The 13,773-nt window shown below is 43.5% G+C and overlaps 1 protein-coding gene across 2 annotated transcripts; it reads right to left on the bottom strand.

Annotated features, from left to right (window-relative positions):
* Window positions 1-7,170: 7,170 nt before the first annotated feature.
* On the bottom strand, window positions 7,171-11,980 carry RAMAC (RNA guanine-7 methyltransferase activating subunit). 2 transcript variants are annotated; one of them, XM_075006723.1, is made up of 3 exons: window positions 11,845-11,980; window positions 10,627-10,802; window positions 7,171-8,493 (listed from the first exon to the last, which is right to left on the bottom strand). In XM_075006723.1, exons 2-3 carry the CDS (start codon window positions 10,791-10,793, stop codon window positions 8,304-8,306), a joined length of 357 nt encoding a protein of 118 aa, XP_074862824.1. In that variant the 5' UTR covers window positions 10,794-10,802; window positions 11,845-11,980; the 3' UTR covers window positions 7,171-8,303. The 2 variants fall into 2 exon arrangements, with proteins under 2 accessions (XP_074862824.1, XP_074862823.1); XM_075006722.1 differs by having other exon boundaries at window positions 11,833-11,901.
* Window positions 11,981-13,773: the final 1,793 nt, after the last annotated feature.

Below are 13,773 nucleotides of genomic sequence, written 5' to 3'. Positions count from 1 at the left end.
TTTTGAGCCCAGGGTGCGCACCCAACACAATGACCCCTTCCAGCCTCAGGGGCACTGCAGGTTCCCTGCCCCCTACCCTGGGCTTTCAGCTTCTCCCCACTGAAATGAGTCACTTACCTTCAAACAGCCCTTAAAATAAGCACCCAGGTGGCAGGGGGGAGCAGCGGGAGAGGTGGTCGCTTCAGGCAGGTAAATGCTGGGGATGTGGGGGAGTTGGTGCTGATAGGGTTTAGCCTGGGGGGTGGGGAGGTGGTTTGGGGTGATAGGGGTTAAGCCTGGGGATGGGGGAGTGGTTTGGGGGATGGAGGTAAAGCTTGGTGATAGGAGGTTAGATTCTGGGGCTGAGGCAGGTGGAGCCTGGAGATGGGGCTAACAACTGTCTAACTGGTACAATCACTGTGTGTGCACTGTTCTTAAAGTAGGGGTGACAAAAAGTACAGTTTGACATTATTTGTTAAGGACTGTCTCATATTCACATGCATGGCGGCTCCTGAAGTAGTGATTTTGGTAACTGGATTTGAAAAAATAGTCTTCTTGCTATTTTGGTTGCAGCCCCTGGCCTTGAGCCTTAACCAGAATTATCACACTTTGTTGTAGGGTGAGTGCTCTGCAACCACAAGGTGGAAGAAATAGATTTGCCCTTGACAGCAGTTCAAGGTTAAGCCTCTTAGAGCAGTGTAGCTGCAGCTATGTTTAGTCCGTTCAAAGATAACCCACTTCGCAGCCCCCAGCATTTTAAAAGAGCCCTGGCACAGAACAGAGCTCAGCACCTCATGGCTCTTGCCACTAGAACTGATGAAACCATATTCTTCAGCATTAGCTTAATTTTTAGATATCTGTGAGATCTATAAATCAAGCTAAATTGAAAAGAAATCAGGTAGTAGCCATAAAATTATGAATACTTGAAGACTATATGCACACCATAGCAATCTGTTGACCAAAGTTAGTCAGAAGGTATCTTCCAACAAAATTTTTGTTGACAGATTGGGGCTACATATGAATGGATCACTCTGTTGATCTGCTCTGTCAACAGAGAGAGGCCGGACAGCCCGGATGCCCTCTCAACAGAATGGTCAACTGGAAGTACAGCAGCAGGACTGCTGGTGACCCGGAAGCCCTGACTATTGACATAGGGCCCCCCCAGAGCAGCCACCTGGCTTTTTTGTCAACAGATTCTGTTGAGAAAGGCATTCTGCCTCACGGGGAAGAGGCGGAAGGCTGTTGACAAAAGTGCCAAGTTTTGTTGACAGTATGTCAACAGAACACACTTTTAGTGTGGACATACCCTGGGTTTTGTTGATAAAATCCTCTAGTGTACATATAGCCAAAGATAAATGCATCTTTAATAAATGCATCCTGAAAGTGGTTTCTAAAATCTGGACAGGCAAGCTCATTTTGGTTCAATACTTCCATTCCCCTAATAAAGGGCTTGTCGAAAATAGGGGGGAAATGTGCTCTTAAATATTTTTAGCCTGTAAGAGAGGTGTTTTATATATTTATAAAGGCTGGTTAAATTTTTTTAACTAAAGTATTCATAGACAGTGTCTGCTTTTTGCAGAAAATTTAGACTTTATTAAAAAATGTAACTTGTAAGTCCAAACAAAATAAAATCTCAAATAAAAATGCTAAACTTTCTGCCAGAAAAATAACCATTTTTCTAATCAGCTGAAATATTTGTTGTACATTTCAACATTTTGAAGGTGTTCTATACATGTAAACAAATCATATCATATATTTATTTGTGTATCTTGGGTCCATCCTTTTCCAGCCACAATGCTAATTTAAATATTGTAAGTAGTTTAATTCATTATATTGCTGTCCATGTAGCTGATGAGATATTTCAAAGAGATTAAATCTAACTTGGCATTGGATTTTAGTTGAAATACTCCTTTCCCACTTCTATCTCCTTACTTGTTTTTTTTTTACACATCTCTTTTTAATACTAAGATTTTAATCATTGGGTTTTTCTATGAAATAACTCAGCAGTTACTTTTTCTAAAAAAATTCACTTTATATAAACAATTAGCTAACCCTTCTCATATTATCATCAAGAAGATTAGGTAATGAAGTGCCATGTCATCTTTTATTTAAATTAGCTAAGAAAGTTTGGGATTATTTAGGCAAATTATGAAAAATAACAGGAGACTATTTCTGGAAAACTCTTACGTAGCTGAACTAGTAAAACAAAATTAACAAACTGACCTTTAAGGGAAAAGATAAGCTAAAATAAAATGTTGTCAGAAAGAAAAAAAAGTGCTGGTTCCTATTAATTGTGCTATGAGCAGACTAAGGACAAATCTGTTTGAACCATTTTTACCATCCTTTTCAGTAAATTTGCATTTAATAGAGCAGATACTTAGGAAGTCAAAAGATCAATTGTATAAAAATAGCATTTGGGCATCCTCATTAAATGGAACAAAATGAGCACAGAGTCAATGCTTTTTGTCATGGCTTTTATTCTAGGGTAAATATGAAAATAAATGCAGGTCTGCAAGGTATAATGAAAAAATAATCCTGAGAGGAAAGAGATCATTATGCATCACGGTACTGACATTGTCATTGATAATACTGACAGTTCTGGAGCCAGTGGAACTTGTTTTGATCTCTTGGATTTATGTGCCTGTGTCCTGGCTCATGCTGCGTGTTTCCTAAGGACTCTGAAGGACTTGTAAGTGGTGCATAATCTTCCTTGTTTGGTGACTGACAGAATAACAGAAATGCATAATTTAAACAGAGGATTATACAGCTCCTTACTTTAAAACAGGGATATGAAGGTGCAGTACGATTTCTTGGTTACCAAGGAACGTTAAGTCATTATTCATTGAACCTCTCTAGTTAAAACTGTAACACAGGACTAACAATGACTATGGTGGGCTGATTTACATATTGCTTAATTTCAGCTACACCTATGAACACAAGAACTAGTGTTCATTTATCTATTGCCCCAGTCAAATTATTGTTCATAAACCCTTCATTTTTTCTACAATGAAGGTAATTTTGATATCACTGTCAGCTTCATTATGCAAATGCTAAACTGCATAGTTCTCACCCAACTTCTCACTCTGAAGAATGATGCAAAGTAAGGATTTCACTCACAAGGCAATTTCTTTTACTTATTCCTACAAGAAGCACTGCAAATTTTACACAAAAACTAACCAGCTTTCTGTGTGTAGGTAACCAGGAACAGCTATTTGTAGATCAGTATTTGCATGCTGGCTAGTAGGGATATTTTATATGAAAATTAATTTTAGCTAGCTAAGAATATTTTTGAAGAATCTTTAAAAAAACAGGAAATCCCTTTTATTTATCAAAGAGCTAGAAAACACCACAATTTTAATCTTAAAATAACTTCATATGAACACATACAGTAGTCCTCTTCCCCCCAGCCACTCCACTGAAAGACAGTAAAATGTTCTGGATAGTAAGCTAACCAAATAAACACATTGACAAGAGAACACTTAATCATGAAACTGATCATTCCAGTGTATAACTCAAATGCATTTTTGTGGACTAGATGTTGAAATGCACCTTACATAGAAACTAGGAGTGGAACAAAAATGCCTTTCACCATCCATCTCTGAATCTTTGGTTATGTACTTCCTACAGGTATGTCAGCTTCTAGCTAAACTTTCCAGGCAAGACTGCATCCTACCACAGCCCCTTACAAAGTTAATCCAAATATACATAGTAAAATTGTGATTCAATAGACCCGATTTAATGGACTTCAGAAATAACGGCCCACAAGCCCCTCCTCCAAGAAAGTAAATGCCGGAGACCCACCAGAGTAGCCAGAGCTGCCGCTGCTGCTGCCACAGGAGTGGCTGGGGCCTGAGGAGCTGCCAGAGCAACTGGAACTGCTGGAACAGCTGATACCACTGTGGCCAGAGGAGCCACCACTGAAGCTGAAGCCATTGGGGCCAGAGAAGCCACTGGAGCGACTGGAGCTGCCAGGGCTGGAGGAGCCACAGTGCTGAGCGCACTGAGAGCCAGAAAGCGCTAGGTCAGTGTGCAGCTTCTCTACTGGTAATTGGGAGAGGAGATGGGGGTTTAAGGGGAAGAAACGGGGAAGGGAAGTGGGGCGAGGGGGGCAGAGGACAGGCATGAGTGATGGGCTGGGAAGGTCAGTGTATTGTCATACAGTAAACCATTCAGGTTTAACCAACTTTCGACATTAACGGAAACCCCTTCTCCCACTAAGCCATTAAATCGAGGGTTTCCTGTACAAGCAACAGAGGCTAAATTTCAAAGAACACTTTAGTGCACAAAGCACAATGCAAACTCTGCATTCATTTTCTTTTGCCTTTCAGTTTGTTCCAGTTTGGAAGAGCTTTGAAGACATTTTTCATCTTTAATATTAAAGTCAAAAACTGAGAGGTACAAAAAACACAGAAGTTGATATTATGGTTCTCACAGAAATTATAATAGGGCACCATTGCAGTTACAGTATACAGTATTCTGGAGAACATATTTTTTCAAAATACTACATGTATGCAAAGGAGCAGTTAGAACTGCAATAGAAGCCATAGTTTGAACTTCCAGCCTAGCGTGTTTACATTCTTGATTATAATATGGCATGAAGTCACTTGCACTAAACATATGAAGTTAACTGAGTTTGCTTTTTCTTCATTTATTTTGCACAAAGTTCTGTTTACTTTCTTTCCAGACGTCTGATCAAGGGTCTATAGGGCAGGTGTCTTTGAAAATCAGGTTCCAAATACTGATATCTCAGGATAACCCTATGGCATATTGAAGGCAAAGTGTTATATAAACACTAATTATCACTATTTTACTTTAGTATCTGAAGTTGCAAGACATGTTAAAAAAATGACAGTCCTGAGTTTCATCAGCCTTAACATAGCCCCAAGCAGAAGGGGAGAAATGTTCATGTCACAGCGCATGCTTCCTAGATGCAGCTAATGTGATGGAGAAAGAAAACCATGAGAGACTGCATTCTGTCACATTCACTCATGTTAGTGGCCCTGGCTGCCAATAAACTAATCTCAAACTGCCAAGGTCTAGATGAGGCCCAATTATATTTTAGTTCAGTGTGAGGCTGGCCTATATTTGTTTTGAAATAATTTAGTCATGCACAAAATTAGGTTTCAGCACTACTATTATTCTACAGAAGCTTTTCAAAGTGCGCAGACATTTACTCTCTACTCTGATTTCTGAGGCACGCCAAGAGCTTTAATGCTGAAACAAGTTGTATGAATAACACTATTCAGACCTCAAGAACAAGGAGACAGGAGAGTCTAGAGCAAGGGTTGGCAACTCTCGCCATGTGAACTGATTTAGAGTGGTACGTGGCTGGGGGCTCCGGCCTGTCTGTTCCCCCCCAGTAGCAGGGGAGGGGGCAGGAGTAGGGGCTGTGGCCAAAGCCCCGTCACAGCCCGGGGTTAGGTCTGTGGCCTGCAAAGTCCCTGCCACAGCCCTGCTGTGGAGCAGCAGCATGGGGTCAGAGTCCCACTGCAGTACAGGGCCTGGGCCCCTGTGCAGTGCCCCTGTTCCAGCACAGAGCCCCTGCCAAGGGGCCCCCACTGGAGCTCCTACCAGAGTATGGGACTGGAGCCCCTGCTTTGGGGGTGGGGCTGGGACCAGGGCTGGAGCCCCAGCTGTGGGGCCTCCACTGGAGCACAGGGCAAGAGCATTGGACCTCGCTGCAGTGCAGGGTGAGAGCCAGGAGCCCCTGCCACAGGGTCCCTGCTGCATGGTCCCTATTGGAGCACATGACCCCTGCCAGATCATGGTAACCCCACTGGAGCATGGGGCCCCTGCCAGAGTGCAGGACCAGAGCCCCAGCCATGGGCCATGCTCCCCACCAGAGCAAGGGGCCACTGCTGGAGCGTGGGACTGGGGCAGCACAGCAGCTGGCCAGGCCTGCCCCATGCACAGCCTGAAGGCGGCAGATATCTTCCGCCCATTGCACTAAATGGTAAAGCTCTGCACCTTTATTTATTAATGAAGCTGTTTTAAGTAGGATATTAGTGACTTGAAAAAGTATCACTGGTTCCCCGACCATCCAGGGAAGTCAAAATGTCAAATTTCACCACTCCGCCTCAGAAATGGTTGCTGACCCTGGTCTAGAGGATTGGATCTCAATCCTTTGCCCAGGTATTCCCGAGCTCTGCCAGTCGCTTACTGTGTGATTTTAACAAGACCTCTCTGTCTCAATTTCCCCATTTATAAAATAGGACAATAGCTTACTTACCTACCTATCTAGTAAGGACTATTGTGAAGGTTAACTGTTTGCTTGTGTTGCAGTTTAAAGATGGAACAAACTATCAGTTCGGAGCACTGATCACTGGCCCAACTTTACAATGTACAGAAAACTCTTTCCTGGCAGCTCCAGGACCAGGAGATTGCTGGATGGTCAAATATTCTGGATAATAGAGGTATACCTAGGAACGCATAACACTAAAGAACAATAAGATTAGATATTAAAAAAACAAATGTATGCAAAGTACAGTACTTTACCAACAGTAGTTTTGTACACTGTAAACTTACACTGTATTTGTATTTACTTTCACTATACTGTACTTATGGGCAACATAAGCAAAATTTACTTATGGTTAAAATGCCAGTTATTTGAGAGTTCCATGTGACAATGTTGGATATGAAAGAGTTTACTGTATCTTGGCATTATAGTAGAATGGCATGGCTGGATCTGAACTTTGCAGAACGACTCAACAAAACATTAAATCGAGGAAACACACTCATCTCCTATCACAAATGTGCTTATCAGATAAACTAAAGGGTTGTGACCCTATAAGAATATAGGGTCAGGTAATGGATTAACACTCCAGACATCTAATCAATTACAATTTGTCTCATCCTCTTAACAGAAAGTCTGCCTTAATTGAAAGACATGGTTTACTCAGTTAACAGCTGCCCAGTATGAACCGTCTGTTAGTAAATGTCACTTCTTGTGCTGCTATCAATCTAAAATGCCAGTGTTGTGACATAACAGCATTCTAAGAGCAGCGTTCGTAATTATTCACAGCAATTCCTGATTCTTCAGTTGTTTGTTTTGTTATTATTCCTTTATTCCAGCAAACAGAAGAGCTCAATGCATAAACAAAAGATTTAGTAAGTATATTTCCTTGCATTGTACTTGCTTTTTTTTTCATCCAAAAAACTATATGCAATCATCAAAGGAAACTACCACAAACAGACATAAAAGTGGTAAGACAACCACCTAAGTATTTATTATGAAGTAAAAAGCTTTTACAATAACCATCATAATATTGTATCTGGCACTGAAGGAAACAAAACTCTCAAAGAGACATGCACCTTCAAAGTTCATTTGAAAAGGATGTATCATTCTTGATGTGTCACTTCTAAGTGCATCTAAACATAGTGATAAGCTGTTGGAACTAGAAAACAAACACATCCAGACCGAGTTAGTTCATTTAATATCTTACTCTTTTTTTTTTAAAGAAAATGCTTATGGCATAGAAAAAAATATAAAAAGCTACAGCAAATGTTAAAATGGACCTGAATTTTTAGGGCCCATAAATTTTGTCCCTCAGTAAGCCACAAGAACAGCTGTCAAACAAAAGTATATTGCAGAAACATAGCAGTACTTTAAAGAAAAAGATGAGGAAAACTGGATACAAATTTAAGCCATAAATTCAGCAGGGGGAAAGATGCCTCAAAGAAGAGTCTCATTTCACATCTTTTACAATTCTTCTTCTGCTTTGCTTTTTGATCAACAGTGGTAAACACAAACAGCAATGTCTTCCTTGAACTTTCATGAACTCCAGCAGCATTAGTTAGCACAGTAGTACTAGTAGTTGAAAAACAAATCCCATCCAGATTACAAGCTTTTCTTCCCTTATGGATGACCATAATAAACAACACCCCTCTCAAGCAAGGGAAGCAATATGCACCAGAATTTCAAGAACAACCTGGCACATCTGCACAGAGTCATTGCCACGTACTTCAGATACAAAGCAAACATGCATTTTTTTCTGAAGTATTTTTAATAGATATAATATAATTGGATTGTGTTGAAGGCTGGGAGGGGGAAAATAGCATACTAACGTGCATCTAACAAAAAGAACTGGAGGGAGAAACTTAATTGTGTTGTTTGTAGGCTCAGTAGAGATTATTCATAGAATTTTATTACAACAAAGGTTACATCTTTGTTCATTTGCACTACAAAATGACATCAACAGGCTCTCTAAAACAAATATCCATTATCTAAAGTTACAGAGAAAATACAAGAAAATTGGGCAAAACAAACCCCCAAATCTGGTATTCAAGTGAAATGTTCAGTGAACATTTAACAGCAAAATACCATATTAGTAGCGACCATAATGAGGCCTTGGATTGTAGGAGTTGTAGCCATAATCATATTGGGGGTAGTAAGACTGTCCTTGTCTGTGCTGCTGGTAGTTGTTACCCCAGCTTCTTCCTGGCCACTGATTAGGTCTACCTCCTTGCCAGTCGTGTCTGTCCCCTCTGCCTCTAAACTGCCTGCCATCATGAAACCTATAATAAAAAGAAATTTGCATAAACACCAGCGCTGAGATTTTAAAGGAGGGAAGACACTGAACTACTTCACAAACAAATTATTTGTGTATTCCTATAATCTAGCTCGTTATTTACATAAACAAAATAACCTGCCAATCCTTTCTCGAGCAAAGTATATATGAAAGATGTGATTATTTAGAGCTATTCTAGGACTAAAGACAGGGAGATAGGTCAACTACTTTCCACCATGCAACAAACTACTGGCTGTTTTACAAGGAAAAAATATTTCATTTTGAACATTTTGTGTGAAGGCTGATAAGAGAGAAGAATTATTAAAACTTAGCATAAAATTTCACATAATTAATGCATAAAACAGATATTGAAACCTTCCTCAACAATCACCAATCTTGGTAAATTCTAATTTACAACTTAAATCTGAAGTTACTGACATATGTAGAATGATAAAAATGTTATATTTAGTTTTAGAAAAATAAGGCTCCAATCCACCAAGCACTTACACACCCGCTTAATATTCTGCATGAGAAATTCCACTGGTGTGTCTAAAGTGTTTGCAGACCTGGTACCTAAGTAACGTAACATGAAATCCAGTATCAGCAATACTTTAAAAAATTGCCTGAACATCAAATGCAGCAATTATCCTTTTTTCAATCCCCAAAACCAAATGTCAGTATCTAAAATTAAGAGTAAAAAGTAACACTCACAGCCTGGAGAACAACAATATAATTCAAAACATATTTGGTAGGCATATAACACAATCTTCCAGTGCACTTGTGGGAGGGAGATATAGTCTATAGTTCTTTCAAACAGACAAAAGCCATGTAAGCTAGCATAGTCACAATATGTTATATGTGTGGCAAATAATATATTTTTTGCTAGTTGTAGAAAAAGTGTCCTCATGACTCTGGTGTGTTCACTAGCAGACTCAGTTTTCCACTGACAATTATGCTTCCAAAGACAACTTGTTTGTGGCTGAACAAACCTCTGCTCTTTCCCGTTATAAAATCAATTTGTGGCTAAGCAGCAATGAGTCCCATGGGCAATGATTTAAGTGCTTTCAGCTCATTTCTTACAGCAGGGGTGAGCAAAGTGGGAGACATGCCTCTGGGGAAGGGGCAGTGCAAACAGCCTTCCCCACATCCCCTGATGTCTCCACTGGTTCACCTGCAGCTCTTCACCCTATCCAACCTCTCTCCCTCTACTGTTGCAGATGAGCAGAACCAGCCAAAATGCAAACAGCTGCAGCCATTGCCAGGCATCCATCCTGAGCTCACCACCTGCAGCCGTGCTGCCTACAGAAGCTGAGCAGAGGGCACCAGAAAGGTATCACTGAGCAGTCCATGACTTGCACAGAAAGCAAGGGAGAAGAATGAACTATTGGTAAGTTGAGCTGCTTTACTCTATTCCTGTCTTGCTCTGCCCTGCTGCTGGTCCCCGCAGCCTGGGGAGGGAGCCTTGACTCTTGCAGCCAACTTTGCTTGGGCTTCTCCGGATGCTCCACAAGGAGCTGCTGGGGAGTGAGGAGGCAGGTGCAAGGGCTGAGCATAAGGGAGGGAGTCTGGAAGGGGGTGTGTAGAACTAAGGCAGCAGTCAGCAGGGGCAGGGTGTGAGCCCTAGCTCTGCCTAGGGGAGCGCATGAGGGACCCTGGCCAGCCCCCTTCCTAAGAAAGGCAGCAGCAAGTGTTCACCCTACACATCAGTTAGGCAGGATGCCGTCTCTCCTAGGATACTTGCCTGCAGTGAGAGACCAGTTAATGTGATGTCCACAGTCATCTATTCCAGGGGTACACAAAGTATGTGTGTGTGGTGGGGGGGCAAGAAATTTTGTAAGGGAGGTAATAGTGTGACCAACTCTCTCCCTCGGAGGGAGCACCGCTTACTTCCCAGGCTGTTGGGGAGGAGAGGCCTGCTAACTGCAGGGATGAGAAGTAAAAAGTTTGCTCACCCTTGCCTTACAGAATAGCAACTTGTTTCATACTCTTACATAGAACACAAAAATCAAGAAACCTGCTCAATAATAAGGGGAAGAATATAGCAAACCCATGTCTCTTTATTCTAAAGCCAATAAACATTCTAGAGGGCTAGTTATGACTTCAAACTCTTTGTGAAAATAACATTTTTAAAAATTAGTACCGATCTCTATTTCTCTGGTTACCACCAGATCTGTTTTTCCATTCTTCTACTATAGGAGGTGGAGCCGTTGGGCATTTCAAATACTCTTGATACTCCTCATCATCCAGTGTGAATCGATGAGAAAACATCTCTTCGTAATTCAAAGGAACTTCAAGAGCAGAAGTCATTCTGAAATTCTATTAGACATAAAATACAATTGCAGCCGCTTAAATATGAAAAGGACAATTAAAATATCTACTTCATGAAAACAGAGCTAATGAGATGTTACATTTAAAGTACTGGTTTTGTATTGGCGTACAATCCAGACACTGAAATATCAGATTCAGATAAGAACTAATTTCCTTTCACTGTCTCAACTTCGTACTGGATAGACCACTTCTAAGATAGAAAGAGTAGTCCCGTCTCCATGGGTATGATTACACTAGCGAGTTTTGCGGACCCCAGCTTTGTCAACAAAACTGTGGAACATCCACACACAAAATGCATCTTGTTGACAGTTCGTCAACAAAACTCAGCACTTTTGCCCGCAGCATTCTGCCTCTCGCCCATGAGGCATAAAACTGCAGTCAACAGATTCTGTCAACAAAAAAGCTGTGTGGATTGGGGGGGGGGGGGGAGAGAGTGGAGCTTCTCTCCCTGGACAGGGCATCCAGAACAACGGCAGCCCTGTCTGCTGTGCTTCTGAGTGCCTGTTTTGTGGCGAGAGCAGCCAGGCAGTCGGGCCGCGCTGTCGACCTTCCGATTGGCTTCTCTGCGTGGCCACGTTCTGTTAACGGACGTTTCGTCGGGAAATCTCTGCTTCTGTCGACAGAGCTCCGTAGTGTAACTGTAGCGCAGGTGCTTACAGCCTCCGCCACCAAACGCTGCGTGTGACGGGAGGTGCGAGAGGCAGCTAGCTACGAGAAACCCGCTTCTTACACCTCCGCCTCCTACCAGGGACAACACTCACACAGCAACGTGTTTCCATCACTGCCGGCCTGGGCTGTGCTACAGCCAGTCAAATCAAGGCCTCGCGTTGCCCTCTGAGCTCCCAGTGTCACCACGGCCCACAGCTAGGGAGCGGGGCGGGGTAGACAGGAGTGAAGCGGAGACAGACAGCAGCGCCCCAGGCAACGAGAGAGGCGTTATTTTGCCCCCGCCCCCCCGCATCCTCCTCCGGCCCCCTCAGACCCAGCCCTCCCCACCCCCCACACAGCGAGCCCGCACCTTCCGTCTCACCCGAGGCAGCCGCCGTCTGAACCCTTCCCGCAGCGCGAGCTCTTCCCCTTCCGGGCCCCTCCGGTTCCAGCTTCCGGCGCGGGGCGGGCGGGGCCGCAGCGGGAGCGGGCGCTGGGCCTCGGGGCGGCAGGCCGCGGGCACAGCGACGTTCCGTCCCCACCTCCCCCCAACACCCCCGCGTTCGGGGCCGTTGCACCCGCGCGGAGCGCCGCTTGCTCAGTGAGGTTCCAAGGCCTGGGTGCCCACGGGCCGCAGCTCGGGCAGTTCCTAATGCCCCTGGGCTGCAAACCCCTGTGCGGGGAGCGGGTGAGGGGCCGCGACGAGCCCAGGGCTGCTCAGGCCGTCGGTGTTCGCGGTGGCTAGAGACGCTCTCGGCAGTTCCATGGCCTCGTTAGTGTCCGGGTGCCAGTAAGGCCATTCCTCCGGGTACTGACCCATTGCACCCTGGGTCCCTGGCAGCTCTGCATAGCGCCTTGCTGCCTTTGGGTGCCGCTCAGCCAGCGCCTGCTATGGACTTGGGGCACCCGCTTACTTTCCTCTCTGGAAACTGTTCGGTTCTGCTGCACTGGACTAAAACGACAAGCAGTCCTGTGGCACCTTAGAGACTAACATTTTGGAGCACAAGCTTTCGTCGGCAAAGACCTGCTTCGTCAGAGGGGCGCATCTGACAAAGCGGGTGATCGCCACAAAAGCTTATGGTACAAAATATCTGTTAGTCTATCAGGTGCCCCAGGACTGCTTGCAGTTTTTGAAGATACGGACTAACGGGGCTCCTCCTCTGATATTTGCACTAGACTCATCATCACCTGCCCCTGCAGAGCTTCCCAGGCACCCCCGGGATAAACCCATAAAGACAAAGAACTACACATGGGGTTAGCGGTTTACTCTGCCTCTAGTTCTGTGTGCTGTGGAATGTCTCCTGCCAGTTCTACCAAGGCCAGGTCTATACTAGAAGAAAAAATTGATTTGAGATATGCAACTCTAGCTATGAGAATTGCATGTCTGGAGTTGAAGTTTCTTAAATCGATTTTTGCTGCCACCCCCACAGCAGGAGGTTGAAGGGAGAAACTTTCTGGTGGACTCCCCTCACGCCTAGCTACTGCAAGGAGTACTGGAGTTGGCAGTGGTGCCTTGATTGTTCGAGTGAGAACAGCCTCACTAGTACACTAAATCAAACCCCGGAAGATAAACCACCAGCCCATTGATCTTCCAGTAAGTATAAACCTACCCCAAGTGTGTACACTGTGTGTGATGGTTAGATCCGATGTAGGCAGCTGGTTATGCACTCTTCGGGCAAGATACTTTTTACTGCCAGAGCTCCTTGAGACAAGCAAGGGCACCCAGTATTTTAATATATGGCTTTTTATTTAGTATATGATGAGGCAGGCTTTTTACATCAGTGTAGCATTTGTGTGCGTGTGTGTGTATGCGTATGCATGCACGCGTCTTCTGAGTAACACTGATCTAAACAAAACTCACTGAATAAGATACCAGTGTTTTCCACCTCTGTAGCTCTCTGTACTGAGAATTTGGGAGGCTAAACCTCTTAGCATCTCAAATTATACCAAAGGATATTCATTACTATTTAGAGAATTAATACATATTTGAGGTTTATTATGTAAAGTCTGGAGGAGAACACTGCAATATTCATTGTCTTGGTATGTTTTGCAGTTGTGCTAAGTGAAAGAGAAAAAGTAAATATGGCCAAATCTTGTGAGCAGTTATGCCCATGATCATAGTTACTCATACATGGAGTGATACTGAAATTACTGGGAGACTCTGGCTACATCTGCACTTCAGCGATCTGTCAGCAAACATTACTGGCAGAAAATATTTTCCAACAAAACTTCTGTCCACAGCTCACATCCACACATGAAAGTGGATCGCTCTGTCGCTCTCTAGAAAATTTTCAGGAAGAAGGGGCTTCCA

Source organism: Carettochelys insculpta, chromosome 12, assembly GCF_033958435.1.
Source record: "Carettochelys insculpta isolate YL-2023 chromosome 12, ASM3395843v1, whole genome shotgun sequence".
In the NCBI taxonomy this organism is placed as follows: domain Eukaryota; kingdom Metazoa; phylum Chordata; order Testudines; family Carettochelyidae; genus Carettochelys; species Carettochelys insculpta.
Note: the sequence above shows the minus strand (reverse complement) of the source record. Positions and strands in the feature narration are given on the sequence as shown.